Below are 25139 nucleotides of genomic sequence, written 5' to 3'. Positions count from 1 at the left end.
AATATATAGGTCTTATGCGTAGTTAGCCATATAGGGCTTGGCTAAGTAGCCTTAAATGATGAGCTGTCATAAAGATCTGCATGAACTTGGCTGCATAGACTGTCCCACTGCCATAAATGGTGAACCAAGTCTACTGTCATGAATGGTGAATCAATAATTGATACATCACTGCTGCTTGCTAGTGTCGATAATATTCTGATGATATTTATCTCTATTATCAAATTGGCTTGGTGATAATAACAATTTTGATAAGCAACCAGTAAAGACAGTGATGGCTGCGACTTCAACGATAGTCATTGATGGTTAGTCTTGATATGCTTGAGAATTCACCTTTTATTCATTATATATGAGAGGAAGAATATAAGGCTCCGCCTTTTAAGCCTGTTTCATCATTTCATCTATAGATGCCCCCTTTTGATGCAGAAGTATTATTCTGATAATATTCTGGATCAAAATCGTTTCCGTTGTTAGGGACGATATTTCTTGTATACCAATACCCCAACCGTCCTGATCTATTACCATATATGCTCCATTGGAATATACTTCGGTTATGATCTATGGCCCATCCCATTTAGGGTCGAACTTGCCCCCTGTTCTGCAGGTGACCACTATTGTTCTCTTCAACATCAAAACCATGTCACCTTTCTTCAAGGACCGGTGCTTAACTTTCTTGTCAAAGGTAGTGGAAATCCTTGCTCGATATAATTGAAATCTCTACTGAGCCGCTAGTCATTTTTCGTCGAGCAAGTCCAATTCTGCCAGCCTTATTCTTACATTCTCATCATCCGTAATCGACTGGTGCACTTAAAAGGGCCAAGCTATATGTCCTGAGGGGGGGGGGTGAATAGGATAATGCCAAATTTAAACAATAACAATGGAATATAAATGAATAAAAGATAGCACTATTAATAAATCACTATATTGGAATGTAAAGCAACCTCAAAAAGAGAGATTGATATCAATGTTGTTCTAAAGACAACCTTACACCAGAAAAACCAAAGGATTATGGCAGGACAACCTTATTTTTAGAACAAATTGAATATCAAAAACTCAAACAGAAAGGAAACAAATGAAATAGCAAGAAATAAATCCTAAACTATTACAACATTCCCCACAATGCTTGAAATGTAAATATTACAACATTCACATTCACATGTACATCCCACATATCTGACTGATCAAAGATAGAAAATATAAATCACACATCCACAAAACACAAAGAGTTATAATGGTTCGCCTGTGTGTACACCGACTATTAAAAAATAGCCACATAGATTGCTACTCCACTCCTAATACCTCACATAGGGAATATTAGCCTTCACTATCAAAATAGGTTAAAAAATAGCCACATAGATTGCTACTCCACTCCTAATATCCTCACATAGGGAATATTAGCCTTCACTATCAAAATAGGTTTTCACAGGTTCACCCAAAACCTTCACAATTATGTCTTTTTAGAAAAGGTCTTACAAAATTCAAAAAGCCTCACTTCTGAGTTTTCTGGCTCTCCTCAGATAACCAACACAATGAGATTTTTCTGGCTTAATCTCAAATAAAACCAAAATGAAAATTTACATAAATGTAAAATACCTAGATTTCTCCTTTTGTTACAGCCCGAAAGAACCAGTCAGAGTAGAAGATCGAATGTAGAAGTTCAAAGTCCAATACTCACTTTAAAATGGTTCTAGGTTCTAATTGATTTTAAATTAAACCAGTTAGGCTAGCTATATTTGATTTTGATTCCAAGAAAAAGGAATATCACAATTCTTCTTTTCAATTAAGATTGGAATGTAGAAACAAAATCAAATTAATAAAGTTAACAAAAGAGAATATAAATTATGCACAAAGTAGCTTAAAATGAACACAAACTTATCTCAGAGTGATCCCTTGATTTTACTTGAATTGAGTTATGAAACTCTAAAATTCTTGCTCTATTTATAGTTGCAGAACTCAACTACGACTGGTCCTGAGGACACTACGACTGGTCGTAGAAGAAACGGATTTTTGAATTTTTATGCGTGATCGGATAAAACCGTTCTACAACTGGTCATAGGCCCTCTACGACTGGTCATAGCATACCCATGACTGGTCGTAGGACTCAAAGATTGGTTACTATAGTTTGAGTCGTAGACCAAGACTAGTCATAGGATGAGTCGACATTGTTCATATGACCGGTCGAACAGAGTGAGGGACTGGTCATGGACGAACAGAAAATTCTGAAAAATTGCAACCAATTTAGGACTGGTCTTGGAATTTCTTAGACTGGTCGAGGCAGTGCTAGTACTAGTCGAACAAGGTTCAGGACTGGTCTTAGAATAGTCCAATTCCATGAAAAATGATTCAATTGAATTATGTATTCAAAAATGACCTACCCTAAGGACAATCTAAGGTCAATCATACCTTGAAAGTGAGGTATGAACATCGAGACTTCATATCTTCAGATGATAGATGACCTTTGAAGATTGTGAAGCTTGAGATCTTTGAACTTGATGTACCACTGAACATGAGATCTTCTGTAACTTGAATAACAATTCATCTTGTGTTGTACACTGACTTGAGTCTTGAACAATATCACTTCTACTGTTGTAGCTTGTACTTGCATTCTATTGTAGTAGCTTGTACTTGCATTCTATTGTAGTAGCTTGTACTTGCATTTCTTGAAGTAGTTTGAAGTAGTTCTTCGTTCTTGACTTGAAGTAAAGTACTTAGAGCGGTGATGCAATGTCTTAAACATTTATAACAATGAACTACGCAAGACATAGATTGAGGTTTTGGCACCACAAAATTTGACAACCAAAGGAGCATAAAACCATAGCACTTATAATCTCCCCTTTTGTCAAATTTGTGACAAAACACTCAACAATAATATAACCAATATGAATACAAAAAAATATGCATAAGTTATAAAAGAAAAAAAACTAGTTACAGCCTGGTTAAAGAATCATGCACCAGTTGTCATCACACATCAAGATGAAGTAGGCAGAACACCTCCTTACTTACTCCCCCTAAGTAGCACACATATATCCCAAAAAAAAATGCTAATCTACCACAGTCCATATTCCATCAACATATCAATTCATATGTAAAACCATATAAATTCTCCCCCTTTTTGTCACAATATGACAAAGGAAGAAGAAAAATGGAAAAGGATAATGAATAGGAGTAATCAAGGAGTCAAGATATAAGCAAATTAAAGTCCGCATACCATAAACTAGTTTAAACAAAGTCAACAAGCTACAGTTAGCAAACCAAATAAAGTTTACAACCCAATAAAAGTAGACTTAAAGTTATTACAAATCAAAGAGAAAATCACTTAATCAGATTCTGAGGAAGGAGCAGGTATGGTAGGATCAAGTTGATGAAGGCCCTTGTTTAAGCGCCTAAGATACTTGTGCATACATTTAAATCGTAAATCATAGGCAGACACTCATCAAACTCAGATGGTTCATAATCAGGATCATTAGTAGAATCAGACTCAATTTCATCAAAAATATCATCCATGTTTATGTCATCAGGAGGAAGATCATCAGCTTCTTCTTCATTCCCAGCTTCAGCTCCATCACCACCAACATCCACTTGACCAAGAGCTAATTTCAATTTCATCTTATTTATAATTGAGTTGTTAAAAATAAGATGATGGATGGAAGCCTCTCCAACAGGCATAGTAACCATCATATGAGAAGCTAAAACAGTCATAAGATAGGTAAATGGAATATCACTATGACCTAGATGGAGACGAAACTGAATGATGGAATGACATATTAAAGATGAAAGACAAACTTTAGTACCAGAGACGACAGAGTGTAAAACACGAACCATAAAGGAAGTCAGTTTTGTTTTATTACCAGAACGCGGATACAGATTTGAAGTAAAGATTTTGTGGAGGACTCTGTATCTAGGTAACAAGTACTTTGAGGGGAATGCATTTCCTTTATCAGTCCATTGCACATCCATATTACATAATGCTCTAGTGAGCATTCATTTTTCTGATTCTGAGGGTTTTTCAGTTAGAATATGAATAGGAATACCATCATCATTGACAGGTATTTCCATAAGGCAAGATATTAGATGACGATCTACATCAAAAGGGCCTTCTCTAGCATCTATTTTAAATGTTAAATTCTCAACAGAAAAATTAGAGATACATGTAAACATGGACTGATCAATAGATTGGTATACAGGCCCACCCCAATGTAAGATGTTATCCCATCCTACAAATTAGAGGAGTGGAATGATACCAAAAGGAGTAATGTGGTTAAGATCAACAACTCTTTCAACAATAACCTTGCATAAATGCAAATCCCGTACATATGAGGGATCTTTTTCGGGTGACCGAAGATAGCGCCAAGTTATTGGAGTAGATCTAGAAGAAGATGGACTATAGGCTGTTTTCTTTTTCCCTCTAGCATCCATTGGCAATAAGAAATTTAAAGAACTAAGGAGACGTAAAAGATGAGAAATGGGTTTTCTTAAAATAAAAAATTCAAGAAGAAAACCCCAAATAACCCAATAAAGCTTGAAATCAGCACTCCAATGATGATATTGAAGAAAATGGACCATGAATCTACAAGCTAGACTGATAAAATGCACTAACCTTGACGAATCACACTGTAGGGTTCGACTAGTCATGTCACGACTTGTTGGAGAGCAAGATAGAAATGAGGAAGATGAAGATTTTTCCCAAATAAAAGAGGACAGCGCGCTTCACAACTGGTCTTGAGCTATCCTCGACCGGTCGTACCAGGACTGGTCGAGTACACCACGACTGGTTGATATCAATAAAAATATGTATTTTTCATAAAAATTTGAAATTTAACTAAATAAATTATCAAATATATATACACTATGATACATATATGCATGAATAATCAATTTTGAATGGACATACCAAGATCAAGTTTTAATTTATTAAACCTGCTTTTGTCGAGCGGTTTAGTGAAAATGTCAGCAAGTTGAGTCTCGGTCAGAATGTATTCTAAAGAGATTATTTTTTCTTCCACTAATTCACGAATATAATGATACCTAATATCAATGTGCTTAGTATTTGAATGCTAGATTGGATTTTTTAAAATATTTATAGCACTGGAATTATCACAATATAGAACCATTGAATCCTATATAATTTCATAATCACTTAACATACGTTTCATCCAAATAAGCTAAGTACAAGCATTTCCAACCGCGATGTATTCAACCTCAGCCGTAGAGAGTGATATAGAACTTTACTTCTTGCTAAACCAAGAACTAAACAATTTTTGATATAAAAACAACCATCACTGGTTGATTTCCTATCGTCAATATTTCCAGCCCAATCAGCATAAGTGTACCCTGCCAACTGAACACTAGTATCATATGGATACCAGATACCCAAATTAACTGAACTAGCGACATATCGCATAATCCGTTTAACAGCAGTTAAATGAGATGCTTTAGGATCAGACTGATATCTAGCGCAAATACCAACACTTAAAGCAATATCTAGTCTACTAGCAGTTAAATAAAGTAAACTGCCAATCATACTACGATATAACTTAGGATCAACATTTTTACCTTTAGAGTCCTTTGAGAGTCTTAAGGTTGTACTCATAGGAGTATCAAATTTTTTACCATTCTCAAATCTGAACTTTTTGATTAAGTTCAAAGCATATTTGGTTTAAGAAATATAAATACCATCAAGTTGTTGTTTTACTTGCAACCCAAGGAAATAGTTCAATTCCCCAACCATGCTCATTTCGAACTTAGATTTCATTAAATCTGCAAACTCAACATTCATGTTAGAACAGGTAGATCCATAAATAATATCATCAACGTAGATTTGAACCATTTAGATATCACCATTATGTTTCTTAACAAACAAAGTTTTATCAACACTTCCCATTTGAAAGTTATGACTTAGTAAAAACTTAGTCAACTTTTCATACCATGCCTTGGGAGCTTATTTTAAACCATAGAGAGCCTTTTTTAGGCAATAGACATGATCAACACTCTTAGGGTCTTCAAAACCCATTGGTTGTTCAACATACACTTCTTCATGCAGATTGTCATTTAAGAAGGCACTCTTTACATCCATTTGATAAATTTTAAAATTTTTAAAATAAGCAATGGATATGAATAGTCTGATTGATTCAAGACGAGCTACTGGGGCAGAGGTTTCATCATAGTCAATTCTTTCAATTTGAGTGTACCCTTGTATAACCAGTCTAGCCTTGTTTCGAATTATATTCCAAGTTCATCAGACTTATTTTTGAAAATCCACTTAGTACCAATAATATGTTGATCTTTAGGTCTAGGAACAAGGTACCAAACATCATTTCTCACAAATTGGTTAAGCTCGTCTTGCATCGCAACTATCTAGTTTTTGTCAGTAAGAGCTTCTTTTACGTTAGCCGGTTCTATCAGGGATGTGAAACATACGTAATTATATATTTCTTCAAGTTGTCTACGAGTGCGCACACTAGTGAGAGGACTTCCAAGAATCTGAGTGGTTGGATGATCTTTAATAATCCTCAATTCAGAATCAGTTTGATTTGATGAAGTATCTGATTTGTTAATTAAAAGAACTTCATCATTATCTGAACTTAGGGCAGGTGTATTCAAGTGATCATCTATGACCACATTTATAGATTTTGAATAACATCGGTCCTTTTGTTCAGTACTCGATATGCGCGACTGTTTAAAGAATATTCTTAAAAGATTCCTTCATCACTTTTAGTATCTAACTTTTCCAAATTTTCACGGTCACATAGAATATACCACTTGCTGCCAAAAACTCGAAAGTATTTGATAGTAGGCTTCTTATCGAACCACATTTCATAAGATGTTTTATTATTAGATTTACTAGTATAAACCCAGTTAATTATATAACAGGCAGTATTAACAACGTCAGCCCAAAGATTTTTAGATAGCTTCATACTATTCAACATTACATTAGCCATTTCTTGAAGCACTCTATTTTTCCTTTCTACAATTCCATTTTGTTAAGGAGTTTTGGGCATAGAGAATTCATGCGATAATCCTTGATCGCTACAGAATTTCTCAAAACTGATATTCTCAAATTCAGATCCATGATCACTATGAATCTTACAGACTTGAGAACATTTTTCCATTTGAATCCGTTTGAGAACTCTTTTTATTTCATCAAGGGTTTCTAACTTATCTTTTAAGAAAGCTATCCAAGTGAATCTGGTAAAATCATGCACTATTACCAAAATGTATTTTTTGTCATCTCGACTTTCTGTCCTGGTAGGTCCTATAAGATCCATATGAGAAGCTCGAGTGGTCTTGATGTGGCATTGGAGTTCACCTTCTTGTGAGAGCTCCTTGATTGCTTACCTATTTGACATTCGCCACAAAATTTTTTTATCTTTTGTAATTTAGGTAGACCTCTTATTAGTTCTCTTTTGCTCGATCTATATAAATTACGATAGTGTACATGTCCAAGACGTTTATGCCACAAATCAGTCTCATCAGTATGGACCATGTAACACATTTGACTAGATGAGCTTGATTCACTAACAATATAGCAGTTTTCAGAAGTTCTGCAACTAGTTAATATTACTGAACCCTTATTATTTAGAATTTCACAACCTTGGTTAGAAAATCTTACACTATGATTGTTATCGCATATTTGAGATATGATTAATAAATTGTGTTTTAACCCTTCAATGTATAAAACATTTTTAAACAAAGGGAAGTTATAGAGTTGAACCGTACCTTGGCCAATAATCTTGCAATTGCTATCATCGCCGAATGTGACTGAACCATCACTCATGTCTTTGAGATCGGTGAATAAACCTTTATCACCAATCATATGCCTTGAACATCTACTGTCTAGGTACCACTTTGAATGGCTTGTAGCTTTGAAAACAGTGTGGGCAACCAAGCAGGTAACCTTAGGAATCCATTTCATAACTGTTTTGGGTTTAAGAGTATAGTGGTCGTCTTTTGATTGTAGTTATTGTTAGAGTGACCCACTGAGTTAGATTTTAAGAGCTCCTTAAGAAGATCAACTATTTTCTCAACTAAAGGGTTTCAGTTCTGATTTTTATAGTTGATATAGTTGTTTTTAGGTTTTTGAAAAGTATTAGATTTTTTTAAAAAAAAAATTTGATTACTTTTCCCTTTTGAGTTCGAAGTTTCCCCTCTCACAAACTTGGGAGGAGTGTTCTTCTATTTAGGAGGAATATTCTTATCGAAGCCCAAACTGGATCAGTCACCATATTTTCTTGATCTGGATAAAAGTTTTTCTAACTTTGGATCACCTTGGGCATATCTCCATGTATCCTTTAAACTCAAAAGAGAAGAGACTTCAAGTTTAAGTTTTTCATTTTCAGATTTCAGATTTTCAATCTGGGAGGGTTTGAATTCCAAATCGCATTTGCGTTTTTCAAAACAATCTGAAATATGGGATTTTTCTAAAACAAGAGACTCAAAATTTTCTTTAAGCTTTGAAAATTTTTCTTTTTGAAGTTTAAGTTTCACAGCAATTTTACAACTTTCCTTGTATAAGGCATTGTAAGCATCTTGAAGATCATCTTCATTTTCACATTCACTGTTCAGATTTTCTTCACTTGTTGAATCATTATCTGAAAATGTGAATTTTGCTAGAGTCATAAGGGCTTTAACTTCACTGCCTGACTCAGTTTCAGAATCTTCTGAATCAGAAGAGGCTTCAGAATCAGAGGATTCATCCCAAGTAGCTAACATACTCTTCTTTTTGGGTTTGTCCTTTTTAGGACACTTATTTACTAAATGCCCATATTCTTGGCAGTTGTAAAATTGACTATCTTTTAAAGATTTTCAAGTCTTAGATTTAGATTTAGATCTTTTCTTATCATTTGCTTTTTGAAAATCGACCCTCATTTTACTTTTGAAATTTTTGTAAAATTTTTTCGCTAAAAGGGCCATATCGTCTTCAAAATTTTCTAAATCACAATTGTTTTCTTGAGAAACATTTTTAGAAGACTTAAGGGCAATAGATTTTCCTTTAGGAGCTTTAAAATTTAACTCGTAGGTTTGTAAAGACCCAACTAATTCTTCTACCCTCATAGTATCTATATAACGAAGTTCCTGGATCGTAGTTACCTTAGAATTAAACAGTTCAAGAAGTGAGCGTAATATTTTTGCACACACTTTACTTTCTGGGATTTTATCTCCAAGACCCCACATAGAGTTCACAATGTCATTTGATCTAGTGTAGAAATCCATAAATATTTCATTTTCTTCCATATGTATTTCCTCAAATTTGGTTGTGAAGATTTGGACTTTAGATTTCTTGACAATTGATGTACCCTCATGTGTCATTTCTAAAATATCCCAAGCTTGCTTTGTAGAATCACAGGATATAATTCTTTTGAATTCATCCGGTGATAGTGCACAAGTGATTGCATTTAGGGCTTTTGCATTTGCACTACTCTCACTTTTCTGAAGTGTGGTCCATGAGAAATAAGGTGTTACTCTCATTGATTTTGAACCATCGATTCCAGTTACTTCAGTGGTAGGAGGGGTCCATTCATTCACTGTGGCTAGCCACACACTTTCATCCATGGATTTAAGGAAGATCCTCATCCTGGCTTTCCAATAGGCATAATTGGTATCATCAAAAGGTGGAGGCCTAGTGACTGAAAGGCTATCAAAATTCGACATCTTATATATAGCTTAAATCAGTTAGCTCAGAAAATAAATCCAAATAACAAGAATTAAAACGAGTTATTAGGCTTTGATACTACTTGAAATAGGCAAGCTATATGTCCTAGAGGAGGGGGGTGAATAAGACAATGCCAAATTTAAACAATAACAATGGAATATAAATGAATAAAAGATAGCACTATTAATAAATCACTATATTGGAATGTAAAGCAACCTCAAAAAGACAGATTGATATCAATGTTGTTCTAAGGACAACCTTACACCATAAAAACCAAAGGTTTATGACAGGACAACCTTATTTCTAGAACAAATTGAATATCAAAAACTCAAATAGAAAGGAAACAAATGAAATAGCAAGAAATAAATCCTAAACTATTACAACATTCCCCACAATGCTTGAAATGTAAATATTACAACATTCACATTCACATATACATCCTACAAATCTGAATGATCAAAGATAGAAAATATAAATCACACATCCACAAAACACAAAGAGTTATAGTGGTTCACCTGTGTGTACACCAACTGTTAAAAAACAGCCACACAGATTGCTACTCCACTCCTAATATCCTCACACAAGGGATATTAGCGTTCACTATCAAAATAGGTTTTCACAGGTTCACCCAAAACCTTCACAATTGTGTCCTTTTAGAAAAGGGCTTACACAATTTAAAAACCTTCACTTCTGAGTTTTCTGGCTCTCCTCAGATAACCAACACAATGAGATTTTTCTGGCTTAATCTCAAATAAAACCAAAATAAAAATTTACATAAATGTAAAATACTTAGATTTCTCCTTTTGTTGCAACCCGGAAGAACCAGTCAGAGTAGAAGATCGAATGTAGAAGTTCAAAGTCTAATACTCACTTTAAAATGGTTCTAGGTTCTAATTGATTTTAAATTAAACCAATTGGGCTAGCTATATTTGATTTTGATTCCAAGAAGAAGGAATATCACAATTCCTCATTTCAATTAAGATTGGAATGTAGAAACAAAATCAAATTAATAAAGTTAACAAAAGAGAATATAAATTATGCATAAAGTAGCTTAAAATGAACACAAATTTATCTCAGAGTGATCCCTTGATTTTACTTGAATTGAGTTATGAAACTCTAAAATTCGTGCTCTATTTATAGTTGCAGAAACTCGGCTACGACTAGTCCTAAGGACACTATAACTGGTCGTAGAAGAAACGGATTTTTAAATTTTTGAGCGCGATCGGATAAAACCGTTCTACGACTGGTCGTAGGGTGTCTACGACTGGTCGTAGGCCCTCTGCGACTAGTCGTAGGGTGTCTACGACTGGTCGTAGGCCCTCTACGATTGGTCGTAGCATACCCACGACTGGTTGTAGAACTCAAAGATTGGTTGTTGTAGTTTGAATTGTAGAACCAGGACTAGTTGTAGGACGAGTCGACACTGTTCACACAACCAGTCGAATAGAGTCCAAGACTGGTCGTGGACGAACAAAAATTTCTGAAGAATTGCAACCAACTTAGGACTGGTCTTGGAATTTCTTAGACTGGTCGAGCACTACTAGAAAAATGGGTAAAGGCTACAGATAAAATCCGTAGCCTTAGACCTATGGCTATGGTTCTAGTCCGTAGCTAGTCCGTAGCACGACTATAGTTGTAGGTTCGTAACAATAGGTCTGGAACTTGTAGCTACGGATTTAATCCATAACTATAGGTTACAATAGCTACGGATATAATCTGTAGCAATTATATCTATAGTTATAAGTATAAATAGCTACGGATATTATCTGTAGCTAAAAGTCCATAGCAATATGCCAAATTTAATAATGGCTACAGCTATCAGATTACCGGCTATGGTCAATATCCGTAGCTATTTCGTACATTAAAAAATATACATATATAATCATTTGTTTATTCAATTACCACCTGCATAATCATTCATTCGTTCATTCCATTACATTCAATTACAATCAATTACAATTATAGTCCTTCATTCAATCAATTACAATTACAATCAATTACAATCCTTCATTCAATTAATTACAATTATAATTACAATAATGCTGAAAATACAAATCTTTGGCTTCATTAGAGAAATTTACTCGACTTCACCCTGAAATTTTAATGTTAAAGAATTGAAAGAGAAGATATATTTTGACGGTATGATATTTTTTCAGAAGTAAATAGGCCTTTTTCAATCATCACCCACCTGAAGAATCAACAATCGATTGTTGTCCAAGTCCACTCCTTTTCCTTTCAATTTCTTAGTGACCTCAGTAAAATTACTTCCACGGTCATTTATGTAGTACTTTGAAGAGTCGTATCGAAATGCAACTCTAGTAATGACAAAGTCACTTCCTGCAATAGCTTCGTATATTCCATCATCCTACAAATAGTCATGGCATTTATAAATCAGAATGACCATTGGGGGAAAGAAAAACAAAGTAAAAGAAGTGCATCATGTATAACCATTTTTATTTTTATTTTTTGTTAATGAATTAATAAAAACTCAAAGAGGAATGAAATTGACACAAAAGGAATGGTCTCACCATATGGTTTGTAGGGCTAAAATAAACGTCTAGACGATTTCCACAAGAAGGACCATCGGTAGCCACAAGTACCCACTTCCCAAGGAATGGTCTCACCATATGGTTTAGGTTATAAGTTTATGTTAATGTCATAGGTTATAAGTTTAGGTTATAGGTTTAGGTCTAGGTTTAGGTTTAGGTTTAGGGATTTGAGAATACATTTACGTTTTAGGTTTAGGTTTAGGTTATAAGTGTAGGTTATAGGTTTAGGTTTAAGTTAGGTTATATGTTAAGGTTTAGAGAATTGAGTTTAGGTTATAGGTTAAGGTTTAGGTTTAGGTTATAGGTTTAGGTTTAGGTTATAGTTTTGGGATTTGAGAGTAGGTTTAGGTTATAAGTTTATGTTAATGTTATAGGTTATAGGTTTAAGTTTAGGTTTAGGTTTAGGTTTAGGGATTTGAGAATACATTTAGGTTTTAGGTTTAGGTTTAGGTTTAGGTTTAGGGATTTGAGAATACATTTAGGTTTTAGGTTTAGGTTTAGGTTTTAGGTTTAGGTTATAAGTTTAGGTTTAGGTTATAGGTTTAGGGAATTGAGAATAGGTTAAGGTTTAGGTTTAAGAAATCGGGTTCGGGTTCGGGATCAGGTTTAGGTTTGGGTTTTCAAGTTTAGGTTTAGGTTTAGGTTAGGGAGTTGAGATTAGGATTAGGTGTAGGTTTAGGTTTAGGGATTTGAGCATACATTTAGGTTTTAGGTTTAGGTTTAGGTTTTAAGTTTTAGGTTTAGGTTATAGGTTTAGGTTTAGGTTAATGTTAGGTTATAGGTTATAAGTTTAGGTTATAGGTTATAGGTTAAGGTTTAGGTTATAGGTTTTGGTTTTGGTTTAGGTTAAGGTTATAGGTTTAGGTTTAGGTTAAGGTTTAGGTTATAGGTTATAGGTTTAGGTTAAGGTTTAGGTTTAGGTTATAGGTTATATGTTATAGGTTATAGCTTTTGGGAATTAAGAATAAGTTAAGGTTTAAGTTTAGGAAATCGGGTTCGGGTTCCGGTTGGGTTTTCAAGTTTAGGTTTAGGTTTAGGTTAGGGAGTTGAGATTAGGATTAGGTGTAGGTTTAGGTTTAGGGATTTGAGAATACATTTAGGTTTTAGGTTTAGGTTATAGGTTTAGGTTTAGGTTAAGGTTTGGTTATAGGTTATAAGTTTAGGTTATAGGTTATAGGTTATATGTTATATGTTAAGATTTAGGTTATAGATTTTGGTTTAGGTTAAGGTTATAGGTATAGTTTTAGGTTTAGGTTATAAGTTTAGGTTAGGTCTAGGTTTAGGTTATAGGTTATAGGTTATATGTTTAGGTTAAGGTTTAGGGATTCGAGTTCGGGTTCGGGTTCAGGTTTAAGTTCGGGTTTAGGTTATAGGTTATAAGTTTAGGTTAAGGTTTAGGTTTAGGTTATGGGTTTGGGATTTGAGAATAGGTTTAGGTTATAAGTATAGGTTTAGGTTGGGTTATAGGTTAAGGTTTAGGTTTAGGTTATGGGTTTTGGGATTTGAGAATAGGTTTAGGTTATAAGTATAGGTTTACGTTGGGTTATAGGTTAAGGTTTAGGTTTAAGTTATAGGTTTTGGTTATAAGTTTATGTTTAGGTTGGGTTATAGGTTAAGGTATAGGTTTAGGTTATAGGTTTTGGGATTTGAGAATAGGTTTAGGTTATAAGTTTAGGTTTAGGTTGGGTTATAGGTTAAGGTTTAGGTTTAGGTTATAGGTTTTGGGATTTGAGAATAAGTTTAGGTTATAAGTTTAGGTTTAGGTTTAGGTTATAGGTTTAGGTTAAGGTTTAAGTTAAGGTTATAGGGTTTAGGTTAGGGTTTAGGTTATAGGTTTAGGTTTTAGGTTATAGGTTTAGGTTTAAGTTATAGGTTTAGGTTTAGGTTTAGGTATAGGCTTAGGTTATAGGTTATAGGTTATATGTTTAGGTTAAGGTTTAGGGATTCAGGTTTGGGTTCTTGTTTAGGTTATAGGTTTTGGTTTAGGTTATAGGTTATTGGTTATAGGTTTAGGTTAAGGTTTAGGTTTAGGTTATGGGTTTTGGGATTTAAGAATAGGTTTAGGTTATAAGTATAGGTTTAGGTTGGGTTATTAGTTAAGGTTTAGGTTATAGGTTATAAGTATAGGTTTATGTTTAGGTTAAGGTCTAGGTTTAGGTTATAGGTTTAGGTTTTGGGATTTGAGAATAGGTTTAGGTTAAGGTTATAAGCATAGGTTATAGGTTAAGGTTTAGGTTTAGGAAATCGGGTTTGGGTTCAGGATCGGGTTTAGGTTTGGGTTTAGGTTTTAGGTTTTAGGTTATAGGTTTAGTTTATAGGTTAAGGTTTGGGTTATAGGTTAAGGTTTAGGTTATAGGTTATAGGTTAAGGTTTGGGTTATAGGTTATAGGTTATAAGTATAGGTTTAGGTTTAGGTTAAGGTCTAGGTATAGGTAATAGGGTTCGGGTTCGGGATCGGGTTTAGGTTTGGGTTTAGGTTTTAGGTTATAGGTTATAGGTTTAGGTTTGGGTTATAGGTTAAGGTTTAGGTTAGGTTTTAGGTTAAGGTTTAGGTTAGGTTTTAGGTTAAGGTTATAAGTATAGATTATAGGTTTAGGTTTAGGTTATAGGTTATAAGTATAGGTTTATGTTTAGGTTAAGGTCTAGGTTTAGGTTATAGGTATAGGTTTTGGGATTTGAGAATAAGTTTAGGTTAAGGTTATAAGTATTGGTTATAGGTTAAGGTTTAGGTTTAGGAATTCAGGTTCGGGTTCGGGATCGGGTTTAGGTTTGGGTTTAGGTTTTAGGTTATAGGTTATAGGTTTAGGTTTAGGTTATAGGTTTAGTTTATTGGTTAAGGTTTGGGTTATAGGTTAAGGTTTAGGTTATAGGTTATAGGTTATAAGTATAGGTTTAGGTTTAGGTTAAGGTCTAGGTTTAGGTTATAAGTATAGGTTTTGGGATTTGAGAATAGATTTAGGTTAAGGTTATAAGTTTAGGTTAAGGTTATAAGTATAGGTTATAGGTTAAGCTTATAGTTTAGGTTAAGGTTATAAGTTTAGGTTAAGGTTATAAGTATAGGTTATAGGTTAAGGTTATAGATAGGTTAAGGTTATAAGTATAGGTTATAGGTTAAGGTTATAGATAGGTTAAGGTTATAAGTATAGGTTATAGGTTTAGGTTTTGGTTTAGGGTTAGGTTTAGGTTATAGGTTATAGCTTTAGGGAATTGAGAATAGGTTTAAGTTATAGGTTAAGGATGTGGTACCTGCAAATACAGATATAAACACGGCCTGTCCAAATGGCCAAGCCCCTCCAATGTTGTCCATAGGAAATGGACAGCTTCATCATGGTCATAACAGCGGTTCCCACCTTTCAGGGACCTTTGCTCATCTGGATAGCTCCGATACACATCCGGGTCTACTCCATTAATTTTGAGCAAATACATAAACACGGCCTATCCAAATGGTCAGGCTCCTTCAATACTGTTCATCGAAAATGGACAGCTTTATCATGGTCATAACAGCGGTTCCCACCTTCCAGGGACCCCCGCTCATCCGAATAGCTCCAACGCATATCCGGGTTTGCTCCATTAATTTCTAACAAATACATAAACACGGCATGTCCAAATGGCCAGGCCCCTCCAATGCTGTCCATAGAAAATGGACAGCTTCATCATGGTCATAATAGTGGTTCCCACCTTTCAGGGACCCCCACTCATCCGGATAGCTCCGACGCACATCCGGGTCTACTCTATTAATTTCAAGCAAATACATAAACACGGCTTGTCCAAATGGCTAAGCCCTTCTAATGTTGTCCATAAGAAATGGACAGCTTCATCATGGTCATAACAGCGGTTCCCACCTTCTAGGGATCCCCGCTCATCTGGATAGCTCCGACGCACATCCGGATTTGCTCCATTAATTTCGAGCAAATACATAAACACGGCCTGTCCAAATGTCAGGCCCCTCTAATGCTGTCCATAGGAAATTGACAACTTCATCATGGTCATAATAGTGGTTCCCACCTTCCAAGGACCCCTGCTCATCCGAATAGCTCCGACGTACATCCGGGTCTGCTCCATTAATTTCAAGCAAATACATAAACACAGCCTGTCTAAATGGCCAGGCCTCTCCAATGATGTCCATAAGAAATGGACAGCTTCATCATGGTCATAACAGCGGTTCTCACCTTTAAGGGACCCCCGCTCAACATCCGGATAGCTCCGACGCACATCTGAGTCTGCTCCATCAATTTTTACGGAATTATGCATGTCCTGCTCATGAGCATGCCTAATATTGCCAATGCATGGAATTCAGTACAAATGCATGGGATTCAGCACAAATACCTTTTCATGATTCAAAGAAGGGAACTCGAGGGTTTTCCTTACCGTCCATTGTATGCTTCCAAGATGCAGATGGCCCCTGAAACACACATACATCCTAGGAATCGCTTCTCAAAACTGCAGACTGTTTTGTTTTGAAACTCGTTCATCTCACTTGAAAACCTATCACATAAGTCACAATTATGAAAAGAAATAAAAATCACATAGGTTAAAAGTATCAGTACAATACAAGTATCGCATTCCTCAACATTAAATACAAAGAAAATATAAAAAAAAAGTAATTAAAAAAAATAAATTGTAGCTTACGCTATGTACGCTATGTGCTACGTAGCTATAGCATACGCTAGGACCCCTGTAGCGTACACTATAGGGGATTTATGCTATTTAGGACGATACGCAGCGCTACAACCATGCTGCGATATGTAGCATACGCTACGGGCTTTATTTAAAACACTGGTTGTACCTTAAAGATGGTCACATGGGCAGCACGCACTCCAAGTAGTTTTGACCTACCATACACTGTCCACCAAAATGAAGTGCATAGGTTGCATTGACCCTATATGCCGACCAAAAAGTCTATAGCATTTTCAGATAAAATGTAAATTAAAAAATGTAAATAACTTGCATAAACAAGACATGCCCTGTTTCAGAAGTATTGGATGTTGCAATAACTTGCATACATCTATGGCTTATGGGTCTCAACCATAACACCGAACCAACTCCATGTAGCACAGCACAATCAACTCCAATAGAAGATGCACATATAAGTTGCAGAAACTATTTTGGTGTAAACCCATTCAATTCATCCATAAACAAAGAGAATTTTGAAGACTCACATTTTTAATTCATCCATAAACAAAGGAGATCCAAGCCAATCATTGGGTGGGTCTTATAGGCCATATTTTTTGGTTAAGGCTGGCCAGTTCGTCATAGGGACCAATCTGTAAACGTTGTTCCTCCTTCACATGTGTGGGCCTAAGAAGTGGGCCAGTGCTTAAAATCCAAGCTTAGTACCTGAGTTAGGCCGGGCCAGGGCCAATGATTAGGTTGTCCTGTGGGCCAACCTGGCCTAGCCTAATGTCCATGTCAAAGGCATATTGCCATATCAAGAACAAAAATTATGCCATATCATAACTGAAATGAATATGAAAATGGTAATGTGAAGCAATGAACCTTCATCTTATTATATACGTCCTCATAGTAATGAACTTTCATAGAGGAAGACCCTCTCATGCTCCTATACATGATACCTTAAGTAGCTGTCTACTATAGTAATGTGCAAAAGCTTGTTTGGTTCAGCTTTACCAAGTCTCTCGATGTAGACCGGTCTTCCTTCTTTAATAACTCCATGGTATCCCTGAAAGTAATAATGCAGGACTTCTTCCAGCGCTTCATACTCAAAGTCCTTATTTCAAATTAATATATGGTTACAGTGTCAGAAATAGAAAACTTGAAATCCCTATACTCTGGAAATAATTTGAGAAAGAAAAAATATATTAAATCATTCCAATACAACAGTAGCTCCGAGCACCTTTAGCTTCTCGACAATAGGGCCCACCTCCTCCTTTGATAAGGGTGAAGTTCCCTCCAAGATATAATAGAACTCTAGTGGAAAGCAGAGGAAATGGTGCATTTTCTTGCCTTTTAGTAAGGCTTTTAATAAAAACTTTGTTCTCTCTTAGAAAAAAAAAGATTTTATAGTAGTACGTACCTCTGGGAATTGTGATATTTACTGTAGAATTGTAAATAAATTAATAACTAAATAAAGTCAACGGTGAGTAGCAAATTCAGCAGTATAATTCAATATCCCTTTCAACATCTTGTTGGTAGAAAATAGATTTCTAATTATTTCTAGTTCAGATATCGAAGATAATGTGATTAATAAGAATCAATAATTGGGTGGGCTATGTTGATATCATTCGAAGGAAGCTCTGGGCTATGTTAATATCATCAAATTTGTTAACGTTGTCAGCAACAAACACATCAACAAGAAATATAATCTCATTGATTCAAAGAACAAAAAGGTTTGGGCAGATGGTTTGCCCTTCACTCCAATAAATTTTATATATATATATATATATATATAAAGACTTGGCATAGGACAAATATGATCGTATTTTTCACTTTCTTAGTATGGTCACGATTATAGTGCTTCAGATGCAAAATGCTCTTACCTATAATCCCTTAAATAGTCTCAATCAATCTCTAATTTTAATATAATTACATTCATTTAATTCTCTTAGGTTTTCATAAGGTATAAGAGAAAATAGATACATGCCTGAACAAGTAAGTTTCTCCACATGATATTTGTAAAGAGAGCTTTCCTGAGAAAACAAATAACAAACCGTCATTCAACAAAATTATAAGGAGCAAAGGCTTCCCTGAATTAGAATCCCATTAAAAAAAAATTAGAATTGATAAATATTATCTAAATCCAGCAAAAGAACCACAAGGAAGAGAATTTGGAAGGCAAGATAGGGAAAATTCTTTATCTTGTTCATTCAGTTTCCATTCAAGCAATGCATGTCGCAGATGTTATCATAGATCAAGTGAAAAAAGAATAATAATTGAAACCCAAAAATGTACCTAAGCCAAATTCCTGAGCAATGCCATCATCTAGGCCTTTTCCATGATCTCAATGAGCAACTATACTTGGGAGCTCATGGAAATTGAGAATAGCCACAAACCAAGAGAACAACTTACATTCAGTCAATGAACCCAATGACCAAAAACCATGATGTTGGCATGAGTTTCAATGCAGGATATTTGAGCCATGCAAAAAGGTTGACCAAAGACCATATAAGAAAATGAGTTGTCCTCTTCCTTTGTGTAGAATGGTTTCAGAATTTAAATTATTGAGAGTATTAGATCTAGCAAGTGATGGAAGTCCTTTATTAATCAGTGTTAACTCTATGCTCTATGGCTAAATGTGTGTAAGATTTAGAATTTGTAAAACCATTGGCTAAGGAGGATAGGCAACCGACTAGCCACTGACAATTAGAGTTGTTGATAATAAGAAAACCACAAAGGCAATTGCAACATTACCTACTATGGCGCACCTTTGTTAAGGATGCATTTTCCCTTGACAATCAATATAATTAAGAGTCATTTGCTTATCAATTGGATTAAATTGAAGGAAATGAACTCCTTAAATGCCAACTCATGCCTTCTTGTATGTCTAGATGGAAAGAGAGGCCAAAATGGAAGAATCAGTGATACACACATTATATATCTGTGTATAAATAAGGTAAAATAACCATTTCATTCCAAAATCACAAAACAGAAAAAATGAATGCAGTAAAACATTTAAAAAAAGGATACCAAAACACATTTTCACTCATGGCAACCATGGATTTATTAGATGTGAGTCATGTCAATGCTTTAAATTTCATGGATTGAATTGCTCACCTTCTAGTATTCTTTCATAATCCATTCTCTGCCTTAATTTTGTTAGTTTTTAATCTTTAGACTTTAAAGCTTTCCTGCAAATCTCCTACTTATAATTTTCTGCTATCTAGTCTCATCAACCAAGAACATGTGAGCTGCTAGAAAAAATGCAAAATACATAATGAACCTTATCAGAGTTGCCAGAAAAAATGCAAAATATCAAGAAAGGTGATCTTACCTACAATAAAACTAGAGAAGAAGTTCCCATGCAAAAGACCTTAATTATAACACAAGGCGCGGTACGACATACTAGCCTGAGGTGGCTGCCCACGAAGGTATTCTCTATTTCTGGCCAGGAGTTCTTACAATCAAATCTTCTCGTTGAAAGGAAAAAAAAAAAACATAAACCAGATCTACAATTAACAATCAAAACCTAACATTTCAACAAGATCAGAGCTATGAGGGTAGAAGAACATGAAAATCAAACCAGATCTACTTCATTTTACAGAAAAATAAAACCCAGCAAAAGAAAAAACCCCTAAAAAAGGCCTGATTAAGGTATAAACATCCCAAGATTTGATCCAAGGTTAGGGAAAAAAACACCCCTACTACAGTTGATGCATCTCCAAGATTTGACCTCAAAAGCGTTTACTCAGTACACAAAAACCTACCCAAAGTGTAAGAAAATCTCCTAATGTTCCTCCAAGAACCTATTTTTAGCAACCAATCCACCCTTTCATGTCAATGATGCTCTCAATAATAGAAAAAAAAAAAAGGAAACCCATTAAAGAACAAGCTTTAGCTTTTCTAAAGACCGCCTTCAATCATGTTAAAGGAGCAAAGCTGAAATTCCAATGAATATCTAGATCTAACAAATCTAACAATAAAAAGAGCACTACAATCTCCATGCCTCATCAATGGATATTGACAAAATTTAAAACTGGATTACCCTGCAATGCTGATTTTATTAGATAATAAATGCATCAAAAGCTAGAAACAATAGTTGATTTATACTTTTTAGAGAAGTTTGCAACAACAGAAATGCAAAATCAAATGTAATAGACATACTCCCATGGCACATTGCCGACAAGAATTCAATCTCCTTCATTGTATTCATAAATAAGAACATAGTTGGGAGTTACTACCTTGCCTTCTTCATTTTGTAACTGATTCTTGAACTAATTTACTAAAAAAAATAAAAAACACAATGCAAAAAAATCATTCACTTGAGTTTAAATGTGGTTAAATTATTAAGAATTACACCCAAAACTCAGCACAACTTATACAAAATTTCAGCATAGCAGTACTTAGAATATGTACACTAAAGAATCAAATAGGAAAGATAGCCTGAGTAAAACCACAGAGATTAAAAATAAGCAAGAGGAAAATATCACAGAACCATCCTATAGAGAAAAACCATTAGGAAGTATGCAATATAAGAAGGGGCTGCAAACAGACCCAGAAATGCTTTAGACCCGAATTTTAAGCTATTCGAGCCTATTGAAATTTTGCTTTTCATAGCAGAAGCCATGAGAGTCAAAGTTCTAACAATAACTCAACAAGATTTCAAGCCAATTCACTAGGAAAATCGTTTGTAGGTGTGGCTTAGTCCTAAGTTGGACAAGCCTCAGTCGAGTTGACTTAACTCATGGTGAATTGAGCCTAATTTGCTTGCTTGGTCAACCATTTTTAACATATGTTGAAGGTAGCCAATGAGTTCTGAACTAAAAGGTCCATAACCAATGACCCATGTGCTGCTTGTTTATTTCAACTATTGTATATATTTTTTCCAATCATAACTATTTTAAATATTTGTTACGATTCTAAATATTTTCAATTTAATTATTATTATACAGAGTCTGAGTCAAGTAAGACTCGGTGGAGTCTTTGAGTTCACCCAACCTGGTGGGATATCATTCATCAGCAAGTACTGTGTGCATTTGAGAACAGGGCAATAGTCCAAAGATGATGTTGGTCCATTGATGAAGAGGAAAGTGTGATGTTGCTTACTTGCTAAATGGAGGGTTGTACTTGGATGGATGTCTTTCAATTTAATTATTATTATACAAGAAAGTGTGTTGTTGCTTACCGCCAAGTACACATGTTCTTATTTGTATGAGAGATTCAATGCATACATTTACAAGTTACCACCAGTAAACATGTTCTCATAAGTAGTAATTGACAGAGGGCCAATGTAAAAACAAAGACAACAGAAGGCTGAACTTAAAAGAAATAAAAATTTACATGTTATAAATGAAAAGGCACCTAATAGATAGGAACAACCTATGAGAGGAAATTACCAACTCAAAGGATAAAAAAAGACTATTTAACATCACATCTTCCTCTTGATATTACGTGCTTAAAGTTACAGTCAAGAAGAATTTCTGATCCTTGACCTGAAAATTTGTACAAGTGGGGCTATGGTCTGGTAATCAGGAATGTTTATCCAAGGGATGTTATGAGGGCTAGTGTTATGCTTGAGAGGAAGGAATATGCCATCATCTTAGAGTTCGATGTCAAAGTAACACCTGAGGCTCGAGAGCTTGCAGATGAGACTGGTGTGAAGATATTCATTGCTGATATTAGCTATCACTTGTTTGATCAGTTCAAGGCTTATATTGACAATCTTAAGGAAGAAAAGAAGAAGGAAGCTGCAGAAGATGCATCTTCCCCTATGTTCTAAAGATTATGCGGAACTGTATTTCCAATAAAAAAGATCCAATTGTCTTGGGTGTTGATGTCCTTGAAGGGATTGCAAAGGTCGGCACTCCAATCTGTATTCCTTTAAGGGATTTTAATTAAGATTAACCACAAACAGGTTGATATAGCAAAGAAAGGCCAATAGGTGGCCATAAAGATTGCTAGCACCAACGCCAAAGAACAACAGAAGATGTATGGCAGGCATTTTGAGATTGATGATGAGCTTGTTAGCCACATCTCGAGGAAATCTATCGACACACTTAAATCAAATTATCGGGATGACTTGTCTATTGAATAGTGGAAGCTGGTAGTGAAACTAAAGACTCTCTTCAAGATACGGTAAGCTAGAAAAGAAAAGAAGAAGAAAAAAGAAAAAGCAAGAAAAGGAAAGGAAAAAAAGCAGAAAGTAGAGTGAAGAATAATTACAATCTGAAGTATTGATGAATAGGACTTGCACAAGAAACAATATATTAAGAAATATAAGGAAAATAGAAGATATAACTTTGAAATGAGACCAAGAGACTAGTTAGGAATCACTGGTTCAAAGGAAAGCTCACACAACTCATCAACACGACCAAGAATTGAGGCCGTAGTCGGGGAAACTCAACCTTTGAAGTGCATAAATTAAGAGATGATATGTGAATGTTGTTACAATATGCACCTCTGCCATGGCCAATTTCAATGTCAGGTAAATGAGAGAGCACATGGTTTGGTCAGCAGACATATCATAGGACTTCTGCCAACTATTTAGAAGCACGACCCAAATTGCTACAAGAAAGATTAAGATAATGATGATAGTTTAAATGGAAAGCCAACATTGAAGGTTAATACTAATACAAAAGCAACACCTGCTGGAATGTTTTCTTCACAGTACAAGAAAATATGCATGCAATTATATGAGAAGAAAATAATTTTTTTTTAAAAATTAAAAGAATTTGAGAAGATAGTAGAAAACTTACAAAACAGCAAGATCTTGCATGAGTCCTATCACATTTTGTTAATGTATATCACACCATTCAGTATCTAACTGTAGAAACTGCAGAACAAAACTTTCAGCAAATGCATCACAATAGGTAGCTAAAACATTAGAAAGGAAAGTATGGTAGAAAAATTAGTCTGAAAAGCTAAAAGATATTTTGATATGTAACAACCACCATATACAAGCATATGATTGTGAACAGAAATTTAGAGGACTTCAGGCTCAATAAAATGGACCATCTTTAACACAGTCTGCTAGCTTCTACACACAGCTACTACATGGGTAATCAGTCACTAACCATTAGTGTGACTCACACTAAGAGCAAGAAGCCCTTCCAAGTTTGTTGGGTCTGCTTCATGTGCCCACATCATTGATGCAATAGCCTGTAATACAAACAGATTTCTTAAGATGAATGCTTCCAAAACGATATCCTTGCTGAATGACAACAACATCAAAACTTCTTTTTTAATTTTTCATTTTATGAGAAGATAATAAAGAATGGAGAATACAAAAGTCTCCAAGGATTTCATTTCACCATTCCTATAAAGATGACCATGAATAATACACATAACTATGAACAACTTTATGAGTTTATAACCTATTTCATGATGGGAAAGCTTACAACTGCAAGAGACAAAAGAAGCATCTCTATAGACAATAGCTGCTCCTTTACTAAAATTCCTATAATTCTAGGACCACTGATAGTCTAAGAAAAACAAACACAAGGGAAGGCAAAATAGGTAGACAAAAAAAAATGCACCCATTAGCAACTTTGAAGAATCAGAGGCTAGTTTGGTTCAACAATTTGTGTCCAGGAATCAGAAGCTAGTTTGGTCCAAGCAGCTAGAGAATCAAATAACTCGGCTTTTTTACAAATCGATCCCAAATGGCAATGATGCCAAAACGGATCTTCTTTTTTCTCCTTCTTTCTTTTCCTTTTATTTATTTCTATATTTTTATTGGTACTATAAGCATCTCATTAGCACCAAACAAAAAGGAATTACACCACAAAGTATAACAAGAAAGGGATGCCCCTTCTTGAAATTAATAAACAACACAACTTAACCCCAATCTAGGAATTGAAAGTTAACAAGAAAATACAAAGGCAGACCACACTCAGTTGAAAAGAATCCAAAGTGTTAGTTGGGATCCTCTAATCTCAGAGGATCTCTAAATTTGTGCTATCTAACTGTTTAATTTTTCTTTCTACCTTAGCCTCTGCTAATTTTCCCTTCCATACCTTATTAAGACCTTTATATTCATACCTTCTATCTCGAAAACTGAAATTACATAGCACAGTAAACCATACAATGTTTCATATGAACAACGAGTATCCAATCAAGTTTCAAGCCAACTAGGAGCAATCCCCTTATTAGGTTTAAATTGGGGTTTAACCATAATCCTTCGCAAACTAAATGAACATAGTTGGATAAATGGTATGAAGATGACTGAAATAGTAAAACTTTTTGCTTTTTTTTAATCTTGTAAATATGCCAACTGAAAAGAGCACTGACCTTCAGGCTGGATCCATTTTCATTTGAAGGTGGGGTCATTT

General features: G+C 34.9%; 1 protein-coding gene, 2 long non-coding RNA genes and 1 pseudogene across 3 annotated transcripts; 2 read left to right on the top strand and 2 right to left on the bottom strand.

Moving 5' to 3' along the window:
- Positions 1-11613: 11613 nt before the first annotated feature.
- On the bottom strand, positions 11614-16672 carry LOC131246357 (structural maintenance of chromosomes protein 4-like). The gene is made up of 3 exons (XM_058246447.1): positions 16564-16672; positions 11835-12011; positions 11614-11738 (listed from the first exon to the last, which is right to left on the bottom strand). Exons 1-3 carry the CDS (start codon positions 16612-16614, stop codon positions 11724-11726), a joined length of 243 nt encoding a protein of 80 aa, XP_058102430.1. The 5' UTR covers positions 16615-16672; the 3' UTR covers positions 11614-11723.
- On the top strand, positions 14002-15166 carry LOC131246415 (uncharacterized). The gene is made up of 3 exons (XR_009171369.1): positions 14002-14048; positions 14494-14551; positions 15073-15166. It is a non-coding gene; the product is annotated as an uncharacterized LOC131246415 (long non-coding RNA).
- A 2038-nt stretch (positions 16673-18710) lies between the features above and the next one.
- On the bottom strand, positions 18711-21597 carry LOC131250731 (uncharacterized). The gene is made up of 3 exons (XR_009173426.1): positions 20970-21597; positions 19927-20282; positions 18711-18842 (listed from the first exon to the last, which is right to left on the bottom strand). It is a non-coding gene; the product is annotated as an uncharacterized LOC131250731 (long non-coding RNA).
- A 619-nt stretch (positions 21598-22216) lies between these two features.
- LOC131246306 (uncharacterized) lies at positions 22217-23296 on the top strand (annotated as a pseudogene).
- Positions 23297-25139: the final 1843 nt, after the last annotated feature.

This window comes from Magnolia sinica, chromosome 1 (assembly GCF_029962835.1).
Source record: "Magnolia sinica isolate HGM2019 chromosome 1, MsV1, whole genome shotgun sequence".
Taxonomy (NCBI): domain Eukaryota; kingdom Viridiplantae; phylum Streptophyta; class Magnoliopsida; order Magnoliales; family Magnoliaceae; genus Magnolia; species Magnolia sinica.
This window is presented reverse-complemented; position numbering and strand designations above follow the sequence as displayed.

What these genes read in the sequence shown, in the direction of transcription:
- LOC131246357 (XM_058246447.1), bottom strand. Translation starts at nt 16,614, where the DNA reads ATGTATGTGTGTTTCAGGGGCCATCTGCATCTTGGAAGCATACAATGG. An exon ending in TTGGAAGCATACAATGGACG is followed by an intron (nt 12,012 to 16,563) that starts GTAAGGAAAACC and finishes GACTATTTGTAG; the next exon opens with GATGATGGAATATACGAAGC.